The sequence below is a fragment of the Zonotrichia leucophrys genome, chromosome 1A, assembly GCF_028769735.1.
Source record: "Zonotrichia leucophrys gambelii isolate GWCS_2022_RI chromosome 1A, RI_Zleu_2.0, whole genome shotgun sequence".
NCBI lineage: Eukaryota > Metazoa > Chordata > Aves > Passeriformes > Passerellidae > Zonotrichia > Zonotrichia leucophrys.
This window is the reverse complement of record NC_088170.1, coordinates 10,433,625-10,456,253: the sequence shown is the minus strand read 5'-3', so window position 1 is coordinate 10,456,253 and position 22,629 is coordinate 10,433,625. Positions and strand designations below refer to the sequence as shown.

At 40.8% G+C, this 22,629-nt stretch overlaps 1 protein-coding gene across 4 annotated transcripts in view; it reads right to left on the bottom strand.

Annotated features, from left to right (window-relative positions):
• Positions 1 to 2,310: 2,310 nt before the first annotated feature.
• Positions 2,311 to 22,629, bottom strand: part of KIAA1549 (KIAA1549 ortholog) — a 145,036-nt gene continuing 124,717 nt past the window's right edge. For 2 of the 4 annotated variants that reach the window (XM_064737383.1, XM_064737391.1), the window contains exons 14-20: positions 21,017 to 21,240; positions 19,730 to 19,874; positions 17,495 to 17,725; positions 15,542 to 15,594; positions 12,026 to 12,171; positions 10,017 to 10,171; positions 2,311 to 5,205 (exon numbers count right to left, since the gene is read on the bottom strand). In XM_064737383.1, the coding sequence (XP_064593453.1) occupies positions 4,951 to 5,205; positions 10,017 to 10,171; positions 12,026 to 12,171; positions 15,542 to 15,594; positions 17,495 to 17,725; positions 19,730 to 19,874; positions 21,017 to 21,240 (1,209 nt within the window). In that variant the 3' untranslated portion in view covers positions 2,311 to 4,950. Of the gene's footprint in view, positions 5,206 to 6,192; positions 6,236 to 10,016; positions 10,172 to 12,025; positions 12,172 to 15,541; positions 15,595 to 17,494; positions 17,726 to 19,729; positions 19,875 to 21,016; positions 21,241 to 22,629 lie in introns of all 4 variants that reach the window. The other 2 variants (XM_064737394.1, XM_064737399.1) reach the window with 2 other exon arrangements.

The following is a 22,629-nucleotide window of genomic DNA, read 5'->3' as shown; positions in this document are numbered from 1 at the left end:
AAGGGGCTCTGTGCTGGGACTCTGTAGGAATTTTGATAAAGTCGTTACAAAATCTAGGATTTCAAAAACTTATTGTCATTAGTTACTACCAAGGAATGGAATTTGGGCATTCTTGGGAAGCAACCAACCTCTCTTATCCTTACACTCCAGATTCTGCTTATTTTGTGGCATCTGTTGTGGAATTCAAAGCTCACTGCAGGTTTCTGTCCCAGAATCAAACATGTTCAATGAGCTAATTTCCAACTCCTAGTTTGCAATAACCATCCAGAAATAAACCACAACATCAACAATGCAGTACTGCAAGTCTGAAAACTGCTTGAAAAAAAACCAGCTGTAAGAGACTTGTGTCTTTTCCTGTCTGATTTGACAATATGACCTTGAGAGTGTAACTTCTGGAGCAAAGATTAAAGTACTTGAGATTTTCCACAGCTTTGTCGAAATGGGAGAAGGGAGACACCTGCAAAGCTCCACCTCTACTAGACTGTTGCCCCTTCATGGCTTTCCAACACACTGTGTACGTAAGTCAGATCAGTTCAAAAATATTCAAGTTCTAATGTAGCAACCCTCTGGGCTAAAATACATGAAGGAAGCTCCATGCTTTGGCTGGGCAATACTAACATCCTATACAGATATGACAGCATTAGCTAAGAGAGGTCAGCTCCTCCTTGAGAAGATAAATAATGCCCAAAAATATGTCCCACAACATGCCCCCACCTCAAAGGCACACATGTTCTTCATCCTGCCACTCCAAAGCTCTTGGCCAAAATAGAGAATTTTCTGGGACTGGCACCTGTTTATAAGGAACTGCTAGTTAAGGCACACAACAGAAAATGCACATTTCTTCCTTGAGCTAAAAACTATGATGGCTGGAGAAGTGAGGAACGTAGTGAGGGCAAAAGATAAAAAAGTGAGTTCAGCTGCCTACCATCATCCACATCACACAACTGGGCACACAACTGGTGACTTCCCTTGGGCTTGAATATACACCCAGCTTCCTCATGTAATCCACCAAATGTGTTTTCAAGCCCATGAGCTAACAACAGCATAAGCTGTTGTGGTTCTTGGGGAGTCATGATTGCTGTACACAGCCTCTTTCTAAGATAATGCCATAACCCTGCTGTTCATGGTGCAGTTCAGAGGCACTGGCTGGGTAGGAACTTGCACTTTAGGTGAATCACTCTGTTATTCACCTGTGTCCATGAATGTGCACCACACTGGGGTAGCCAGCACCACAGCAGCCTCCTGGGGCAGGGTGACACACACAGACCTTGGCTGACACCGACTGCTGCTCCCCAGCCACTGAAAGGAGCCTGACCCAAACCACTGCAAGTACAGCACACTGCAAAAGGTCACTAAAATACCACTTCCTGCTCCAGAGTGGCCATTTTTAACATTTCCAGCCCATTTTGTTCCTCCTAAAAGCAAGGTTTTCTCTCGTGAATGAAAATCCCCCAGCCACAAGCAGGACCATGTGTCCCATCCTGGTGGAGAACATTTTATAGTACTGAAGCACACCCCACCTTTCACACTGAGTGCATGAAAAATCTCTGTAACATTTCACTTAGCTCCAACAATTTTGGAGCTAAGAAGCAGGCTGGAGGTCAACACTCTGGCCACGAAAAGGAAACCAAGCATGCTAAATTATGTAGCTGTCATCTCGCCAAGTTCTTCTATGTGCCAAACTAAACAGAGACTAAACACAAATGTCAAGGAAAATTGTGAAGAAAGGGAAGAGCCCCGAGGATTCCATGAACCAGATGGTTTAGTCATGGAAATGGATGCAACAGTTGGTAACAGCTTTCTGTGCCTGTACCGACTTTACATCTGATTGATGTTTACCGAAACCAGGAGATTCATTAGCAGATACTTAAATATAGGATACTTTAAGTTTCAGGGGAAAAAAAGTTCGTTTGGTTTCACCCTCTTGCCTTTTAATAGGGCAACTTAAAAAAACCTGGCAAAAGAACTCAAGCACATAGGGATGCAGAAACTTGCAGATTTTCTCCCCCCAGAATTTCCAAGTGGAAACACACATTCTGGCACATGCATTCCACAGAATCCTTTTGTAGCACATGAAAAAAACAGCTTTTCCTGTAGCTGCCAAAAGAGTGGGTCTTGCTTGTTAAGGCTGTTCTTGGACCTGGTGGCTGCTAACTGATGTTACTTTTCTTCCTATATGAAGATACAGATTAGGTCATATCAATTTTTTGGATGCTGGATCAAGACTTCAGCTAATCTGAGAACATAACTTCCAAACACAGCTTTCTGACTTCTTATATTTTACTATCCTGTTGAAAGTTTTAAAGAGAGTTTTCTTCATCAGAAAGCCTCTTTTATTTACAAATACATATTTGTCCTGTGTTTTTCATAAGATTAGGGACTGAAAAGAGAAATTATACACATCCAAATATAAAAAGATGGAATTTCACAATAGCATCATCACCATCACCAGCAAAAACAATGAATGAGAAGTGGCTTAAGTACCTCTAAATTTCAAAGCTCTCATTTCACAGAGAACATATTGTTCTTAAGTAGCTGGAACCAGACAAAATTAATTTACCTTCTAGAAGACCACATTTGCTTGAAGTGAAGTCACAGTAATGTGCTAATATTTTTATAAGCATCAGTCTCTGAGCTCACTACAGAATTAAACTGGAGAAGGACGTGGGGTCTGAAAGAGATGGTTTTAATGGGAACACTTAGCAACAGTCAGTCTTCAGTGCTGTCAAAATGACCAAATGAACACCGCCTGATACACTCTTCATTCTTCAAAACCTGGCATTTTGCAGAAGTATTGGCAACATTCGTGTTTACAAACTTGGCAGAAAACAAATGTTTATTTTTATCCTAGAGTTATCACACAAAAAAACTTTAAAAAAACAAATCATAGTGACCTGTTGGTACTGCTGTTACAACCATGCTGGTGTTCTGATTCCTTTCAAACCTCAACCGGTGCCCAGGAGGGCTTCACACATAGGCCAGGGAACTGGAAATTAATTTACACTGCTTCATTACTCCCTCAAAACAGTTTCATACAGCATTTTGATGATCATAGGTAAACAGAAAAACGTCAGAGCTTCCTGGTAAAGAGGGAAACATACCATCTTTTTTTCCACAGCAGCGAGCAACGGAGGTTTTTGGTTTCAGCCGCGAGTAGGATGGACACACTTCAGGAATAAGGTGTGGAGGACATGAATAAGGGACGGATGTCTTCCACCACATCCTCCCAGCTGTTTTCATTTCAGACTTAGTCCTGCTGCCCTTACTGAACCATGCACTAGAGCCAGGAACAGATGTGGCAGCCAAGGACCACCACACCACACCGGTGTTATGGCACCTGTATTTCCCCACTGCCATTTCTACCCCGGTAAATGAGGCAAATGCAGCCCCTGCCTGGCTGCCCAGTGCTCTCTCTGCAGATCTGTGCTCCTCAGAGCCCTGAGCACTGCCATCTGCTCGTGCTTGAAACACTGCAGCACTCATCATCCTGCTGTCCACTGCCCTAGGGCAGGGCTCCCAAGCCTCCTCACCAACAATGAGCCTGCCCTCCATCCCTGTGCCAGTTTAGTAGCTTTAGTTCACTCTGACCTGAAAATGAAAACACTTCAACCAATCGTGACTTAAGCAAAATGTCCATGTGTATTATGTCAGGTACAGTTATGCAATGGCCAATATTAGTAAATTCGTAGCTAATTTTAAATAAAAACTCTGAAAAAAACAGCGACAAAACAGTTCCATGGCACGTACCATCCTTACCATGGGGATAATGCTTATTACCCTTTGTCCAAAGGGACAGTGGAAACAAGTATAAATATAGAAACTGTCTCAAAACTGCAAATCTAAGCCTATGTTAATGCTCTAAACTGTCACTGACTTCCACTAAAATTATTCAGATCCAAACATAAGCAATGATTTAGGACATCAATTTATAACATAATGCTGGTGACCCTGTACCAGTCAGGCTGGATTGATTTCTGTCCACAAAGCAAACTACAGAGTGGCAAGAGTTTATCGCTGGTCTTGCAAGAGCATTTAGTATGCAAATATGGTTTTTTAAAGATATACATACACATTTCCCCAAATTCAACTGTGGCTGAATATTCCCCTTCCAGTTTTCAGTAATTTTGAAACTAATTAGATACCAAGCCCTTTCTGTTTGGATGCTTTGCTTTCTTTTTCCAGCCTGAATGAGTCTACAAATATTTTCTTAATTATACAAGGCCAATGTTTCACTTTGCAAACATTGAAGATGAAGGAACACTTGAAGCTTCAGCACCAGAAGGAAAACAAGGAAGAGTGCAGAGGGTAGCTCCATTCGGAACCACAGAGCTGTAACAATTATTGTTCCAGTTTAATACAAGTAACTCATAAAGACTTTTTTTCTAAGCAGTCCCATTGTTCCTGACAACCAAAGTGATTCCTATGTGAGATTGGACCTTCAAGACCCTTAAGTTGATACAGTTTGCAATCTTGCAGAACAGCAACACAAACCAGTTCCCCATAAGCACTGGAGAGATAAGAATACTTGTAATCTCTTGCAAAATGTCATCTCAGTTCATTAAAAACTTCATCTACTTCCTTAGAAAAAGGAGTTCATCATTCTTGGACATAATTCCTGTCATTTTTTTTTCTGTTGTTGTTGTTGAAGTACTGAGTTCTTGACCTATGGTTTTATTTATATGTTAGCCTGAATGAGGGTAAGGAGAGAAGAGGAGCACCGTAATATGAACAGATTAATTAATATTACTTGTGATGACACTGATGATTTACCCTGTTTGTCCCCCATCTCTCCTTACTATTCTCATTTTGCTGCCTTTTTTGATTTTTCCAGAGTGCTGTCAACAGAGCTGTGGAAGTTCTTTCCTTTGTGAGAACGACATTGCTGATTTCCTCTGAGTCTTTGCTTCCATAGGAAGCAGATACCTGGCAGATTTGCAAAGGAATGCTAAATCAACTATGGAAGTTCTGCACTGTTGTCTGTTTCTGAGAGAGCCGCAGAAGTTCCTCTCGAATTGCTTTGATAAGAGAGGCTGACGAGTGACCTGGCTGGAGGTCCTCAGTGGAACTGGTGGTGTAGCAAAGGCCCTGGCCCTGAAGGCTGTTGTGTGGAAGCTGAGCAGGAGGAGCTGAGGGCTGCCTGGCTGAAGTCCTCTGCATCTGGAATACTGGTGAGGAGGAATATTCTTGGTGTCCATGCATATGCGTCTGGAAAAAGGGAGAAACCATTATTGTATTTTTTGAATAAATGTGATTAGCCCAGAAAAGACAAGAAAGCAAAAAGGCAAAGAACAGGGGGAAAACAACATGGAGATGCTTGTATCTGCTGCAATGGCTCTTCTGTTACATGAATGAGTGATGTCTCTTATGGAGCACAAAACAACAAGTTTACACAAGATTGTTGGACTGCCTCAAGTTCAGAGAGCCCCCCCTTTCCAATCTACAGTATGTTTAGGAACTGAAATGGAAGGAGGTGGGGAGAAATCCCCATGACTGTAAATCAGAATTGCCTTCTCTTACCATCAACTTCCTAAAAGACAGCAGGCAAATCACTTTTTCCCCTGGCTGTCATTTCTCCATACTATTTGTAAGCAAAGATACTACTGTTTCCACCTTTCCTTTTCCTGCCTACTTTGCCTGTTCAGACTACACTTTTGTGGACCCTGTGACTGACCAGTGCCCAGGAAAACACTGTCAATGGAAGAAGCAGCAGAAGAAAACTACTAGGATTTGAAAGATTAGGTTTTTCCATACTCAGTATCTGAGAAAGGCTATCCCAGCTTAGGGACAATCATTGTTTCAGGGCAGCGAGGGGTTGATTCTGCCTTTGTTCAATAATATGCATTTCCAAACAAAACAAGAGAGACAGAGAACAGAAGCCTGAGTTCATGGCTTGTCCTTCTGCAAGACAATCTGCTTACACTAAAACAAAGCATGGATTTACAGTACACAGGGCGACTGCAGCAACTCCCAGTACGGACACAAACAAGGCACATTTTGAAAATCCAGACTCCAGCTGACAACCCTGAAGCAAGTGTTTCCTCTTGCCTCGCACTGCTGAAGGCTGGGAGACAGCCTGAAGCAAACAGGGGACACAGAGGACTGGAAGGCACAGGTGGGAGCAAAGCAAGGTGATCCCCTTGCAGGGGGAGCAGCAGGCTCAGAGCACAGCCACCACAAGCCTGGGAGCACTACCTTGGTCTGGGAACAAGCCTTAAGGAGTAGCAGAGAGAGCAGCCTGATGGGGAAAGAAAGGACAGCAAGGTCAGCTAGAAGAGGATTTGGGAGCAAGGCGGAGGGGAAGGAAGACATTACAGAGCTTGGGAAGGATACAGAGAACCTGCAGTGACAGTGGCAGCGTGTGCAGTGAACACAAAAATGCACGGGAGCAAGTTCCTTACCATCTCTCATAATACAAATGAATAAAATTTAAGCTATTTTGTATAAAGAAGAATTAATAATATATTCTGAGTCTCTTGTGCAGCTCACGTACAGCACTCCTCCTTTATACTGTTAATTCTGGGAGACAGATCAAGGGGGAAAGACGCTTTAATAGAAGAATGATAGGTAAAGGTTTTCCAAGTAACATCCTGCCTTATTTCTTATAAAAGAGAGGTGATTTCAGTATCAGAAAGGAATGAATGGGTCTCCTGATTGTTCAGAATTATTCATTTGGCAGTGAAACCTGAAACTAATTCATACATGCAGTATAGAGTTGGCAAACCTGACAAGTACTCTGTGGGTTTATAGGGAAGAGATGACATTAAAAAAATATTAAAAGGAAACACTCCTTGACACATGAGTCTTAACAGCAACCTAAATTATGTTCAGGTTACTTTCACATTAAAATGCACTATGTGATTCAGCTGCAATCTCACACTGTACTAAATTACCACCATAAGAATGGTTTCTTAAGGGAAGTTAGGGAGTCTGATGACCACAGTGGCTATTTTTAACACTAAGTTTTTCAAGGTTTTCTTAAATATCTCAGAAAAAGAAAAGGATGTGTTTCTGTGATTTCACATATAGCATCAGGATTAAACAGGCCTCTAAAACTTCAATACCACATTGGTTTAGAAACCTAACCTGTACTAACCTACAACAGCAAAATAATAGGAGCAAAACGTCTGAAATAATTTTTGCTGGTTTTTAAAGATTTCTTTACTAACAGAAACACACAAAGATATGTTATATGACATTATATATGCAAAAATATATAGTTCTATATAACAGCTATACATTTTATATTTTTCCCTAAAAACTTCTAGATAATTAACAGCAGTATGAAAAAATTGACAAAAATATTTTATTGAATCTTCCTTCTTAAGGAATGAAGATTTATGAGATGAAAGTGTAAATTTGTTAATCTCCATTTAATACCCGTTGAACTCTGGCCAATTTCAACTGAACTAAATGTATAAATATATACCCAGACATACCTGTGTATGAACAGATAGATAAAATTCACAAAACCAGGTGGCTAATTAGACATTTTCTGATTTGTTATCAGCTTATTTGTTATCATTGAATCTGCATCTGAGTGGCAGAAAAGTCAAGTTAGGCTGTGCTCAGCTGGATCTCTTAGCCAGCATGGATCTCACAGGGATGATCCTGGGGACCTGAGAAACAACTAAGTTTGGTGAGATTTTTTTAGACACACTAGAGTGGGCAGCTGAGTAGAAAAATAGAGTGAAAGGGTAGGAGTATCTTTGGGGAAACACTGGAAACCTGCAGGAAGGCTTGGGAGAACAGTGGAAAGCTCCAGGGGACTGTGGATGGGTAGGAGGTGATGCCAGTGGTGGAGGGAGGTGCAGATATGCAAGACATTGAGCCCATCTGTAAGAAGCCAGGTTTCATTTTTTCTGCTCAGGATTGTATTTTGTGTCAGCTAAGGAAATGCTGTCCTTCTCCTGGCTGCCCTGGGCCTACTGGATGGAGAATTAAGGGAATTGATGGCACCCTGCACACTGGATTTAGGCTGGGAGGTACAAGTGAGAGGTCATGTTCCAGCAGAAAATCAGGTATTGACTTCAGGAAAAATAAAGGGGTCAGGATGCTGTGAGGAAAAGAACTATTGCAGGAAGACAAATGCAGATCCCTCTGCAGTTTGTGTGCAAGAAGAATGCTCTAGATTTCAATCTTCCTAAATGCAGAGTTTAATTTTAGAAACTTGCTCTGAATGAGGGAACAGTAAGACAAAGTTTGCGTAGGATCAGTTGAATAATGCACCACAAGGAACATGACCATCATTAAGTAAAGCCTCATTGCCAAAATGAGGAAACAAAAATTTAGAGCTCTGTCCTAGTGAAAAATCCAAACTGTGGTGAAGGTAATTATTTAATTACAAAAAGCTACAGGTCCATGACTTTTTGTTTGTTTTGGTTTTTTTTGCCGATTTTTTTCTTTTTGTTTTTTAATGGGAAGAATCCTTCTTAAAAAAAAAATTGCTCACAGGAAAAAGAAAGTTCAGGCAATACGTGAGCTCTCCTACAACTGCATGACACCAAATTCAAATAAGTTTTAGTTCACTATCTCCTCCTTTTGCCTGTTTATTAATAGCAAACTGAAAAAAATCACGTTGCAGTAACATATGAATTGCAGTAACCAGTGAGCAAAAAATGCTGTCAAAGCTGAGGAAATCTTTAAACTGAGATGAACCAAAAGAAAACCAGCCTGGATTTCAATGACCTGAACAGGAACATGCCCACAGATGTAGAAAAGCCATTTTCAGAAAAGAGAGACAAATGTAAAGAAAGGTCAATAAATGGTAACCCAGAGATGTCTCTGAAAATAGAACTTGAGACACTAAGATGTCTCATGCAGGTGCTCTCTTAGATGTAAACTGAAATTATGATCTTCCATTCAAATACCACAGTTTCAAGCACAGAATGCACATTAAATTAGGGAAACAGATCTTTCAGCTTTGACAGCTGAAGTTTTTGAATAGTATTAAACAGCATAGCCAGTTCTCAAAAACTTGATGCTGCTCCTCTTGAGTGTAGTTGGAGTGGAGGCAGCTCAATTTCACCAAAATCTAGAGATAAGCCCATCCTGTTGCATTTCCTTTCTGCAAAGCTATGTCATGATCATGCAATACTGCAAAGCAACATCAAGTAGTGTGAACACACACTGCCCTAAATATGCAAAAGGAGGAGATCCCACTTTCTTTCCTCAAGGAAGAAATCAAAAAAAGATAGTTTAAACTAGGAAGCAAAAGAAGCAGCATAAAGTTGTCACTCTCAAGAGTACTGCAATAAACCTGTTGCAGGTCAGTCTGCTCCAGGAGGCAAATGCACTAAAGAGGGACTGGTAGCAGCCAAGTGTCTCTCTCCTGGCAAGGCTATATGTTACCTTCAACCTCGCACACCTGGCTGAATCAGAAATGTCAACCTCTGGAAGCACAGCTGCCAAGAACAAGAAATCACCATGGCTGCCTAGGCAGCACAGGTAAATGAGCATGTGTTCATTTACCACCTCCTGCTGACTTAGGCTAGAAAGAAACTTGTTTAGAAACACCTCCAATGTTATGGGCAAGTATGAACCTTTTTCTGCTTCCCTGACTCCTGCTGTTAGCATTGATACAGAAGATAAAAGAACTTTATGCATACAACATAGGATGGCAGCCTGGGATAACTTAATTCAATGTTTTCTAATGACAATGATCTCAAAATACAGAGGCATATTTCAAAGAAGGAATGGAAAGCAGTATCCACCTCTGCTGGAGCTCAGAAGCAGAACTGCATGAACTGCAGTTAATGGGTGAAAGCCTCAAGCAAGGAAAAAAAAAAAAAAAAGTTAGGGTAAAATGAGAGAAAGCGTTTGGAGAAGCAAAGGTGAAAGAACAGCAAGCAGAAGTCAGAAGAGCTAACAAGGGTCTGAAGAGCAAAGCAAAGGATGTCAGAGAAGCAACTAAAAGTATTCCAGGGAGGGAGAAAAAAAGTTCCAAACAGTAATGCAAGAAAAAAATACCCAAACAAATCACTACTTTGGAAACTATGGAAATGTGTAAGAGTACTCACTGCATCTCGCCTAGCACATTCATCCTCTCCACGATACTGGGGCCACCCTGGCCCCCCCGGCTGGCCATGCCCTGCTCTGCCTGAGGGGAGCTCCACTGGTTGACCTCCGATCCTGCTAGCAATTCCCACCTGAGTGAGGTGCTGTATCTGAGAACCTTAAAAGCAAATATTGGGTTTTTTTTTTCATCTTCATACACAGTCAAGTTTGCAGGGCAGACATATGATAACATAAAACTTTGTTGGAAGCGGGAGACGAGAAGAAAATGGAGCTCTGTTTCTGTGCAGTTAATAAAAATCAGCAGAAAGAAGGCTGTCAGTGTGGAATGAAGACAGAAAAGTTATGTGCATTTTGTGCAGTTCATGTGAGTGTGATGCATTTCATGGCACTGCACTGAAAGAAGAGGTTGAGATACACACATCTCTGACATGGGTTACTCCTCATTCCAAAAACATGCCAGCCCTTTCCAAACAGTGCTTACTGAAAGCTCTGGCAGTGCTTTCATGCCAATTATTCAGCAGCAAAGAGAGGATATTTGCTCCTGTGGCACACCTTATTTGCATCACACTGGCAAGACCCTAACGCTGCAGACTGCCTCCTGTTGTGTGGCTCTGAAGAATAAAACACACGGCTAAGTAAGAGTGTGCTTCTCTCAGCTTTGCTCTGTGGTTAAATATTAAACCATGCTGTCCTTAACTAAGGGAAGGTCACAACACACTGCATCTCCTTCCAGCCTGAAAGCCAACCTCCTCCTTTCTCCTCTTCCTTCCCTTCCCTCCTTCCCACTGCTTTCAAACATATGCAAGGATAGCTGCCACCATTAATTGCAAGATATACGTAACAACATGCCAGCTTTCCTTCTTCATTAATAGTCTCCCACAGGGAAATGTCATTTACATTTTTATTCTTAAAATTACTATTAATACTTCGTTAGTCATTAGAAATGAAACACATTTAAGCCAGAGATACATAAAAGTGTGTGTATGCACAAAAGGGGAGGAAAAGACAAAAACAACAGTGTGATTAACGTGATAGACAGTTTGATCACTTCCCTATTTTCTCTCAAAACCCCCCAATATTTGAGAAGTTTGATATTTACACGTAATCATGTTGAGGAACAGAAACTAAATATATTAAGTGCCCCCAAACTTTAAAGCAGAATACATATTAACATTTAGACAATAGTGTGAATTAGAGAATAAAATAGTCATTGTTTAGCTGTAATAGTTACAACATTCCTACTATTCTTATTCATTTAACATTTACAGGGAGATGAGAGCAACTATCAAAACTGGGCTTCTGATATAAGTATATGATCATATTTCCAGTCTTTTTCAAGGAAGAAAATATTTATCTGGGACAAAATTAACTTTAACATTTACATAGCAATACAAAATTTTATTCTTAGAAGTGTTTGCTGCTTAGCTGCCATGTGATGTTACCATCACGACAGCATTGGTGACTGCTATCAAAATTACCTCAACCAGATCAGGGAAGGTGATTTCATGGGGGACAGCAGAAATAGATAATTCAATGTAAAACCAAGAGATACTGCTTTAATGCACACAATTCTACAAAGAGAAGTAAGAAACACAGATGTAAAGAAGTATTAAAAATTTTTGCTGTTAGCATGCTGATTGGGGATGCAAAAATTAGTTCATTTAGCACAAAAGGAGGAGTTCAAAATGGAAAGTTAGCATACATTGTAATCTCTAAAACAAGTAATTTTCCATTCTTAGCAAATGGAGTTTTGTGAAAATACACTTTGTGATGACCAGTGCTTGTAAGATACTAAAAAAAGGCGCAATGCACTTCCTTTTTCTGCAAGGTCCTACGAAAAGTAAAGTTAACCTCATTTTGTCATCATCTTTTTTTGGGCATTAAGGACAAGGACCACCTATCACATATAGCAGCTGAAGGAGAATGACACCTTAGTGGTGACCTTGGCATAGGAACAGACAGAGGAAAGGCTCAGTTATTTTCCTGCATAGTTAACCTCAGTGAAGTGTACCTGCAGTGCTTCCAACGGGCCGCGGCCGTGCCACTGATGGCATTTCCTCTGAGTACATCCCCCTGGAGGAGTACTGAACCTCAGGGGGTGGCTGCTCTCCGTGCATCAGCTCTGCAGGCTGAAGGAAACCTGGCCCAAAGTTCTGCCTGTGGAAAAGGAGGCAAGGTTAAAAGAAGTGAAATCACTAATTAGAAACAATAACGTAGGTGTGCCTCGCACAGTGGTTCTTTAGGTGTTTTAGTGTAATTGTAACCTTCAGTGTTGAGGAAAATATTTATATCTGAAGAACATGTTTTTACAAAATGTTACACAAGTGTTTTTCCCATGTTGCAGTCTCAACCTTCAATGTTGAGGAAAATATCTACATCTGAAGAACATGTTTTAACAGAATTTTACACAAGTAAAATTTTTCACATGTTGCAGTCTCCTCAACGCAGAGAAAAAAGTTGACAGATCTTAAGATCTTGTTTTCTCCTTCTTCAAAAGCATCTTCAATGAAAAAAAATAGAAAAGGAAGACTTCAGCAGTGATGTAGCTGCATACCTCAGCAACAAAGCTGACTCTACTCAGTTTCTAGGCACACACTTTTGGTCTAAACCAAACCATAAGCTGCATTGCATGTGTATTTTTTGAACAACTATTACTTCATTAAGTATTCTGATAATTTTTCAGGAAGTTTTCAAAACTGTGCTAATATTTGTGAAACTATTCAACACACTAGCACATATGAAGAAATGCAATGTCTACTGAAATTAATGTTTCCTATCAATCAGGCTGGTGCTGGTAGTCACTGTTATGTATTTGCTAAAAAGAGTTAAGAACAGAAACTGTAATCCATCCAACTTCACTATTTGTGTGAGTGTAAATGAAGCAAAGTGAGACAAGCAGCCAGGCTCAGGCACATGGAACTACACAAATGAGGGCTAGGGATGAGTTTTCCATGCTGGGGATGAGTTTTACCACAATGGCATCTAAGCCCTCCTAGGCTACAGCCTGCAGTGTATCCCATTCCTCAAGATCTCAATTTTACACCCATTTGTTTTACTGCAAAATCCTGTGACTGCATCTAGTTTAGACTGTTCTTGATCTGTGCTTTATTTGGAAAACTATCCACCTTCATATGACAGCCAGATAGCAAAGAAAGTTGACATAATAAATTGCCTAATAAAGCACAAACAAGTAATTGTAAATAAAAGTATTAGCTATTTGGCATGCAGAGTTACAAGATGGAGAAAGTTAAAGGGCTTCAACCTGTAACAATCCCATTGTGGAAGTCCTAGAATTTCCCCAGGTCCCTCATGTCCAATCCCCAGCTGTCCACTCAGCAGATCCAGAGGAAACCATTTCCAACCACACAAGCTAGTTCAAATAAATGCTTCAATGGGTAGGTAATGTTTAACAACATCACTTCTGTTATGTTAATCACTGTAATCAGTAAAGGATGTAGTAATCTGGCCCTTTATGTCTGCAGTGTTGAGCTGGAATTTTGAAGCTGATGAATTACTACAATTTTTTGATGTTATCTAAAGAAAATATTTTCTCAACATTACTGCAAATGTATTCTTTTGGTGCCAATTTTTTGGAGGACGGGAAGTAAATTCTTTACTGCTGATGTGTTTGCACTTGAAAGGTTCACATTTAAAAAGGCTTCACCTTCTCAATCTTCTTTATAATAGATACCTATAGCTTCTCTATAAAGTCAAAGATCAACATAAGAGCTTAAAACCAGAATACAGCTCTGCATCTGTATCATACAGGCTTTGTAGTGCTCCTTCTTATTTCCAGGCTGAAACTCAGCTTTCAATTTTTACACATCCAAAAAAGCCCCAAAATTATCTCCAGTCATTTAAGTCAGGAGATGCTGTTCCAAGAATCAATTTTGCACCACTAATCCACTCTAGCTCAGTATATTTATCTCTGTTGCATGATTCAATACCCATTTCCTGGCAAAAGCTGTTCATTGTGCCTTTATGACTGCCTAGCTGTTATGTGACCTAGGTCTTTTACATTTAATTTTTTCCCCAGGTTGGTTCCACCCCATTAAAGATGCTGATGGTGTTATTACAGGGAAGAGAACGGTATGCTCACCCAACTAGTATTCCATGCATTGGATATTCAACCCAATGGACTATGACATTGATACATGCCACCTAATCACACTGACCTCAGGTTATTTTTCCTTCCTCTAGCAGGGGCATTGCTTCTATCAAATTGTTTATCATTATCTTCAGATGTTGAGAATAACTCCCACAGCACAACCATGACAACTTGTTTTCTACTGACCAAGCTTTAGGAAGCTTTCTATTTTAAGGAAAACTTAGAGGAATTCTTTCTGTTCAGATCAATGACTTTGCAGATTGTTAATTTACACTGCTGACAGTGGCAAAGCCAGCATTTGGCCTTTTGCGATTTACATAAATTCATGCTGCCCATGCCAAAGAATGATAAACATCTGAATAAAAAACACATTGTGAAGACACCATCTTGCTCAGGTTAACATGGACTACAGCACTTCCATGATTAATCACATCTTCCCTGAATATGTACATGCTGTGTGCCATTTCATGTATGCTCCACTCACACTGAAGCTGTGACCTCCAGCCAAGAACTATGCAAGATGCATAGAAACTCTTCCTTTTCTACTTGGTCTTCCCAAAATCAGATTGCAGAACAATAAATAAAGGAAAGTTCTTCACAGCTATTTTACCATCAAGTTTCCAAGGCAGTGAAGAGTTCAGGTGAAGTCTGATGAATGACATGGATAGCTGTGGGATTTCAGCTCACATGGTGAACTCTAAGAAGGTAATGAGAGAGCAGCACAAGGCCACCATCTGACCAGCCTGGCTGCAGCAGCTTGGAGAAACTGAGACAAGTCTCACCCCCGTGAGCACCATGACTCAAGAGTCCAACTTTACATCTGGTTAAAACACACAAACCAAATGTGAAGTAAACAATCACCTGGACAAATCTTTTCTCCCCTTTACACAATTCTCTCATGGCAAGGGCAGGAGAAGATGGAGAATTTGTTCCTCCCCTGATTTTAAAATAATAGGGCTGCAAGGCAGACTTTCTCTGTGAGGGTCACTGTGCTCTGTCATTTATTCTCAACTTGGTTAAAAATAGAATGAATCTGTTAGTCATATGAAAGCTGTTGTGAGTGAGTGTTGCCCTGAGGATACAGAAACAAGATGAAAGCAAGAGTATTGGTAGAATTACATGCATCTGAGTAACTGTTTCAGGCTCTCCAAAAGCTCATATTCAGTGGTTTACTGAATATTTGAAGGATTTTGCTATAGCTGAGGGGCTAGAGACACATTTCTTTTAAACAGAGGCTTGGATTCCATACAGCATGCATATGTCATTTATGCTTCATAAATAAGTAACAAAGACTGGATCTGGACTCCTGTTACTTCTCATTTATGCAGTACTTTGCATAACAATATACCAGTGCCAGTAAGAAATCTGAAGTAATTGCAAGGAAAATAATAAATGATAATTTGATCAGTAAAAAGCTACCTCGGTAGGAGACCTGGTGCTGCTGGCGGAGTCATTCCAAATTCCATGTATCTCTGTCAGGAGAATGAAAAAAACCACCAAATTAAAATCAAATTCATACCTTGGGAACTCCACAGTCAGCCTTTTAAATGATGAATGGCAGAGATCACTAAGTCTGTATGTAGGACTTGATGGCAGCCATAAGAAGTCAAGTTTTACAAACAAAGGAGCACAAGAAGATCTGGGAATCACTGCTACAGCAGCTACAGTCTCTTCTGTATGAGCAGTCTTAATTTAAAAACCTTTCAGAAATACTTTTTTACAGTTGCAGAAGATGAAGAGCTGCTCCAATATCTACTTAGCAAAAAGCCAACCTTGGCATTTGGAAATCTCTTTTGACCTCAAAAAGCATCAGACTGCAGCAGAGAGACCACAGGGTTCAGATTCATCAGAACTTATCATGACCTACAGGATTATCCATGTGTTTCAGTGCTCCATCAAAACAAAAAAATCATACACAGAAACACTGCTTCCCTATCCCTCATTTCCTGAAAGCTTTTGGATATCCTGCGGAAAAATAAGACCTATGCTACATGCATTCTTTTTTTCATTGTCAAAATAGGAACTACCACACATTCTAAAAAGAAAAAAGAAAAAAAGGGAAAAAAGGGAAAAAAAGGAAAAAAAGAAAAAGGAAAAAAAAAAAAAAAAAAAAGGAAAAAAAGAAAAAGAAAAAAAAAAAAAAAAAAGGAAAAAAAAAGGAAAAAAAGGAAAAAAAAAAAAGGAAAAAAAGGAAAAAAAGGAAAAAAAAAAAAGGAAAAAAAAAAAAGGAAAAAAAGGAAAAAAAGGGAAAAAAGGAAAAAAAGGAAAAAAAGGAAAAAAAGGAAAAAAAGGAAAAAAAGGAAAAAAAGGAAAAAAAGGAAAAAAAAAAAGGAAAAAAAAAAAAAAAAAGAAAAAAAGGAAAAAAAAAAAAAAAAAAAAAAAAAAAAAAAAAAAAAAAGAAAAAAAAGAAAAAAAAAGAAAAAAAAAAGTTTAACTCTCAGACACAGCAAGACTGACTTGTGAAAAATCCTAACTGAGAAGAACTGAAATGATCAAATTATCCTGAAGGAAATGAGATGGGAAAAGGGAAAAGAAACCAAACAGCTCAGAAAGCAAGTTCACTATCTTGTGACAGTCATTTCTGAATTCTCCTTGTTCCAGGAACGTTCTAGTTTGTGCTAAGCCCTGACAGCAAGGACACAACAGCAGCGGCTGTGGCTCCAGTGGCGCCAACTCCCTGCCCAGAGATGCCTTTAGAACTGCATCCCAAATAAACACCTGGGATGTTACCTGCCCAGTGTTGTGGTGTGATGTCATGGTTTGTCTCAGATACCTCGGGTTTCTCCCTGCAGATTAATTCCCCAGGTGTGTGAGCCACCTCTCCCTCCTCCACCCTGACACCTGCTGAGCACTGTCTGTCAATCCTGGCATTCCAGAAGGGCAGAATTCAAAAGATGCCTTTCAGCCCTGGAGGACATTGGGGCATCCAGGTGTCACCTTCCCCTTGAGACTTCTCACCTGTACCTGGTTGGTAGCCCCCCGTGCCCCTTCCCTCCCCATCTCCCTGGGGTTAAAAGACACAGCAACCACATGGTTCACGGGTTCTGTTGGAGCTGTTGCTGGATTCAGAGGCCTGTGGGCCAGGAAGAAAGCTCTGGATCAAAACCCTCCATCCGAACCGATTCTTTTCCTTCACCATTGCCTTAAAGCTTCTCTGCCAGGGATAAACCTGAACTCCTGCATGCCTGGACTTGTCCCAAGCACCCAGCTGCAACATCCAGATAGCCAAAAGGGTCTCTGAAGTGAAACCACCACAGTTGCCACCTTTGGTCAAGCAGCAAGGGCCAGACTGGTATTACAATACCAATAATATTGGTATTATTCCAACAGCCCAGCCGGCCCCGAGGCAGTCCCTCCCTCCCTGCCCCTCACCGGCTGTGCTGCGGAGCCCCCGGGCGCAGGCACGGCGTTGGAGCCAGCCTGGCTGCTGGGAGCCACCAAGGCGAAGGCGTCGTCCAGCAGGGAGTGCATGGTCTGCCGTGCCTCCTCGATGGACGGCTGCGGGGGCACGTACTGCGGCACAGCGTGCGCCGGCAGCCCCGCCAGCTTGCCCACCTCCGCTGAGGACGACGTTTGCGGCTCCGCTGGCAGGTCTGGGTCCGACTGCAGGAGACAGAAGGAAGGTGAAGGGCAGCCACAGAGAAGGTCTAGCTGGCTTCCAAGCCCCTGTGGGCCTTCAGGCTGAGCAACAGTCTTGGCCAAAATCACGTCATGTGCCCTTACCCTCCCTGCTGCTGCATGCACATATCCAACACCAAACACTTCATTCAACACTCCAACACTTCATTCAGTGCAGTCTGAAGGACTCTGTGACTGTGTTCACAGGAGTCTTAAGATGAAAAAAGAGATGAAGATCTGACTCCATGTTTCAGAAGACTTGATTTTTATTTTATAATATATATTATATTAAAACTATACTAAAAAATAGAAAAAAATTTCATCAGAAAGCCAGCTTAAAAAGAAAAGAAAAAAAAAATAACAAAAGCTTGTGGCTCAGACTCTCTGTCCGAGCCAGCTCACAGTGATTGGCCATTAATTAGAAATAACTAACATGGGCCAATCAAAGATCCACCTGTTGCATTCCACAGCAGCAGATAATCAATGTTTACATTTTGTTCTTGAGGCCTCTCAACTTCTCAAAAGGAAAAATCCTAAAAAAAGGATTTTTCATAAAAGATGTCTGTGACAGGACTCTGATCTCCGGTAAGGCAGCAGAGCTTTGGGCAGGAGTTACTCAGCTATAACAGAAATCTTGTGGTTTGCAACCACGTAATGAAATCATGCAGAGAGCATTTCTCCACCCAGAAGAAAACCAATCATCTCTATCTACATCTATCACTTTGCAGCTTTTGCAATTCTAAGAAATTAATCCAATCTTTAGCTTATAACTGACCACACCAGCAGTAACATTAAACAATTATCACCTCCTAGAAAAAGGCAGAAAGGAAGCTGTTACGGAACTAAGTGGTAACCTGCATGGAGCTTGAACTTGGGTGCATCACCTGAATGGGATTCATGTAAGTTCTTCATTGCAGCAATACCTTAGGCATGCATCATAATTACTACCTGGGATCTTACCACATGGGCTTATTGTTCATCAGTGAGAGGAAATTAAACGAGCTTTACAGCAGCAGACTTATTATCAGAGCTCATTCTTACCACTGCATGCAGACTGCAAAATCAGTTGTCAAGAGGCACAAGCCTCTACTTTATTAGGAACTTAGCATTCCGAGCAGTCTCACTGCAGATGCCAAAGGGGCTGAGCCTGCTGTGTGCCATGTCTTAATTAAACAGCTTCAGATGATAATTCATTCTACTGCAGCATGACATTAAAATCATCACACTCATGTCTGAAGGCAAAGGGAAACTGCAGAAATTGACATCAGAGTCACCTGACCACATAAGCAGCTAACAGTGAAATTCTTAAAATTATTAAACCATCTTTAAAGATAAGAACTGTCCAGGGGCTTCCAATATTAGCATTTGGCTTCATGGAATCTGCTTAGAAGTGGTTAAAGATGCCTAAGTGCTGTTTGTGACATGGATATGATTGAACAGAAGTATTCTCCAGTGCCTTTCTTTTTTTAGATGTGAGACAAAATTAATTTTCAGGACATTGCACTAGAATTGTTTCAAGTTACTGTAGTACAAAGATGTGTTTCTCTATCATTAATAATTAATTGCTGCATTTGAAACACGAGAAAATTTCTCACAAAAAGACCTGAGTCTTCCACTCTGTAAGAGCAAAGGATTAAATTTGCTGTAATATATGAATATATAACATCCAGCAAATTGGACTAGAGCGAAACTATGTTCAAGATATTGTGGAACATGTCAAGCACACTTTCATGTGCATAACACAGTGGCATTAATGAAAACAAGGCTTTGGTTCTTGGCCTCTGTAATATCAAGGAATATTCAGCAGAATTTTACTGCTTAAAAATGACAGACTGTCAATGAAATCCTTATTTCACTTTGATTTACATGCTAACTGCATGACTGAAACTAACCACATCATATGGACCACAAACAGAAGGCCAAAAACCTGCCAGTGTCACAGCTGTCATCATTATCAGAATAGTCCTCCCATTCAAGAGACATACATACAATATATGCAGAATTATTGACTCCTGGAGGCCTTTTGTATGTGCCATCACTGTCAGTTGTGATTAACCTGTCCTTTTCAGCATCAATTGGGCTCCCATTTATCTGATGGCGACGGCGCGGCTTGGGAGAACGTTTTGCACGAGAACTTAACAGGAAAAGAAACAAAAAGCAAAGAGAGAGAGAGAGAGATAGAAAGGTAATCACAATTATTCTTGAAATTTTTCTTCTCAAGCTTGAACTCCTCTGCTCATTTCCTCCAAGTCATCCTTGCCTCAGCCCCGTTTCTCTTCCCTTCCCCAGTTTTTCATTCCTCAAGCTTCTCTTAGTAACGCTCTCATTGACAACTCTCTAAAGTATCCCATTCTTCCCCTAAATTCTGTCCAGAGTCACTTCCCTCCTACATTGACCTGTCCAGGTTGCCTGTGTTCCAGCTCCCCAGCCCAATGTGTGACACACCTGCAGCTGCAGAACAGATCACACTGCCAACAAAGCTTTGTGTTTGGTAAAGAGGGTTTAACCCCACCATGCAAACCAGCTGAGGAACCCACAGCCTGGAAAAAAGCTACTTTCTATCAGTGCAGAAGCACCCACTGGGCACCAGTGCTCCAGGAACACAGTGCCTGTATTCATAAGCCTGAAACAGAACACAGGGAAAACTTTCTCTGCAAATACAAGGCCAGGAAGGCAGATCTGTGAAGCTGACAGATGTGCCTTATAACCTTTTATGTATTCCCTCTGGGTAATCTCACTGATTTGTGAATTTGCCTTTAATATTCAGAATCTTTATGCTTTTTAGGTTGTTCAAGGTTTTCCTTATTTTACATATTCCTCTCCCCCCGCCCCCTGCTTTATAAAAATATTATTACTTGCTGGTTATATTACTTACATATATATTACTTGTAGGTTTCTTTTTTAGTGCTGATATTGCAATTCTGATCCCTCTACACCACAAAAGAGTTATTCAAACAAATGGCAGAGCAAATACTAAATTGTTTTAAGACTGTTTTCATACATTTGGGCTTATTTATCAAGAATTCACTGCTGAGAACTTGTAAAAACATAATTTGAAATCAAAACATTGTGGCATATACTGAAATAAATAAGTGTCTAGAACACCCCAATCCTTTTCACCTAGATAAATTCAACTAGTGATCAAAATGATTTCCAGCTCTGACAGTTAAGATATAGTTTTGATGTAGTTAAGATGTAGTTTTAGATGACAGCTTTGATGCAGTATGGGCACTGACTCTAAGAGAAAATTGTTCATTCCATCTTTGAAACCCCTACCTCTTCCTGGGCTCTATGAAGACGGTAGGCACACTGCCTCCAGGGTCCAAGATCTTGTCAATCTGCATCTGTGCCTTGCGATATATCCTGTGCTGCTCCTTGGAGTCAAGCACCACCACGTCATCCACCACTGGGAACTCATAGTGGCCCTTGCGCTTGGCGCGGAGGCGGATCTTATTGCGGTGGTGCTCGATCTCGGATTTGTGCCTCAGGGCTGTTTGTATCTGCAGGAAGGACAAGGAGAAAAAAAAAAGAGAGGAATATTTTTGTAGTTATATACTTTTCAAACTGGATTTTGCTGCTCTTCTGTAAAGCTCTCCTCCCCACCTCTCTGCCAGCCCCTGCCTCCCTCCCCCAAATCTCTGAAGGACTAAAATAAGTCACACGATTTATGAGCACACTTTGCTTCCTGGATATTTTGCAGTCCCCCCATTGTCTCCCCAGGTAGATGTACTATTACACAGCGTGATTGCCAGCACAGCAGGTGCAATTAGAGGGAAGTGGCAGTTTGTTAATAAAAGGAGGAACACAAAAAACTCCTCCTGTCTGCCAGACATAACATTGCTCTGAAAAGATAAGACTAACCAGTCCATAGTTAGCTATGCTAGGCAAACAGATATTTGATCAACAGGGTTTAAATCTGCCACCCTTTCCCTTGAATGACCTTCATCACATAAGAAGCAAGAACTTCAAGAGCCAACTGAGCTCATAACTCAGTGCCTCTGCTGTGCCATATGCTATGCAGGAACACAGCAGCAACACAAGGGCCCAGATACTCAGCTGAACATGGCACTATCAGCTCTACATCATCCTGGAGGCTGAGTTTTCATACCTCTCTCCCACCTCTTCAAATTTCAAGGAGCACACGTCATTATCTGGGTAAAGCTGTTGTAACACCACAATTGTAAGTCCTGGCCCAAAACCCACTCAAATGATTCTTATCACTGGTAAACACTTGAGCACCAGATTAGGTAGCAACTACTGCCCTGCCTGTGCTGGACTAGTTCTGGAACACATCAGCAAATTAAGAACCAAATAAAAATTGATTTTGGTGTATTCTCTCATGAAAATCTGAAAAAATAAAAGCATACAGAGGACAGAAGTCAGATTTGTTCTGTATGCTTATAGTTGGAATCATATATTTTCTGCCCATACAGACAGATTTCTGTTTTGTGGCTCCTCCTGCCTCTGTATCCTAGATAGAAATATCTGCCTCTCTTCAGTAAGGTACTGAGAAACACAGATTCTTGACAAAGTTACACCTTTGAGTAATCAAAATTCAGTTACAGGTTTGAGTAATCTTCCACTCTGAATTATGAAAAAATGTTATCTCACACCAAACCAGGATGCAGGTAGGTGCTACTGTCAGGCAGTGTATGATGTGAGTTTATGGTGCATCACCTCTCCTCATGCCCCAGACGTGCTCATATTCTGCTAATAGTAACATGAGCCTCAGAGAAAGCAGGAAATTTTGTCTGTTTACTGTCAGCTAAACACATTAGAAATTGAAAGCAATGAACTGGGCTGCAAATTCACACCCCAGAATGTTTTGAGATTACTTCTTTTCATAACCAACATCCTGAGTCCTGAAAAGCAAAAGAATAGTGTAGAAT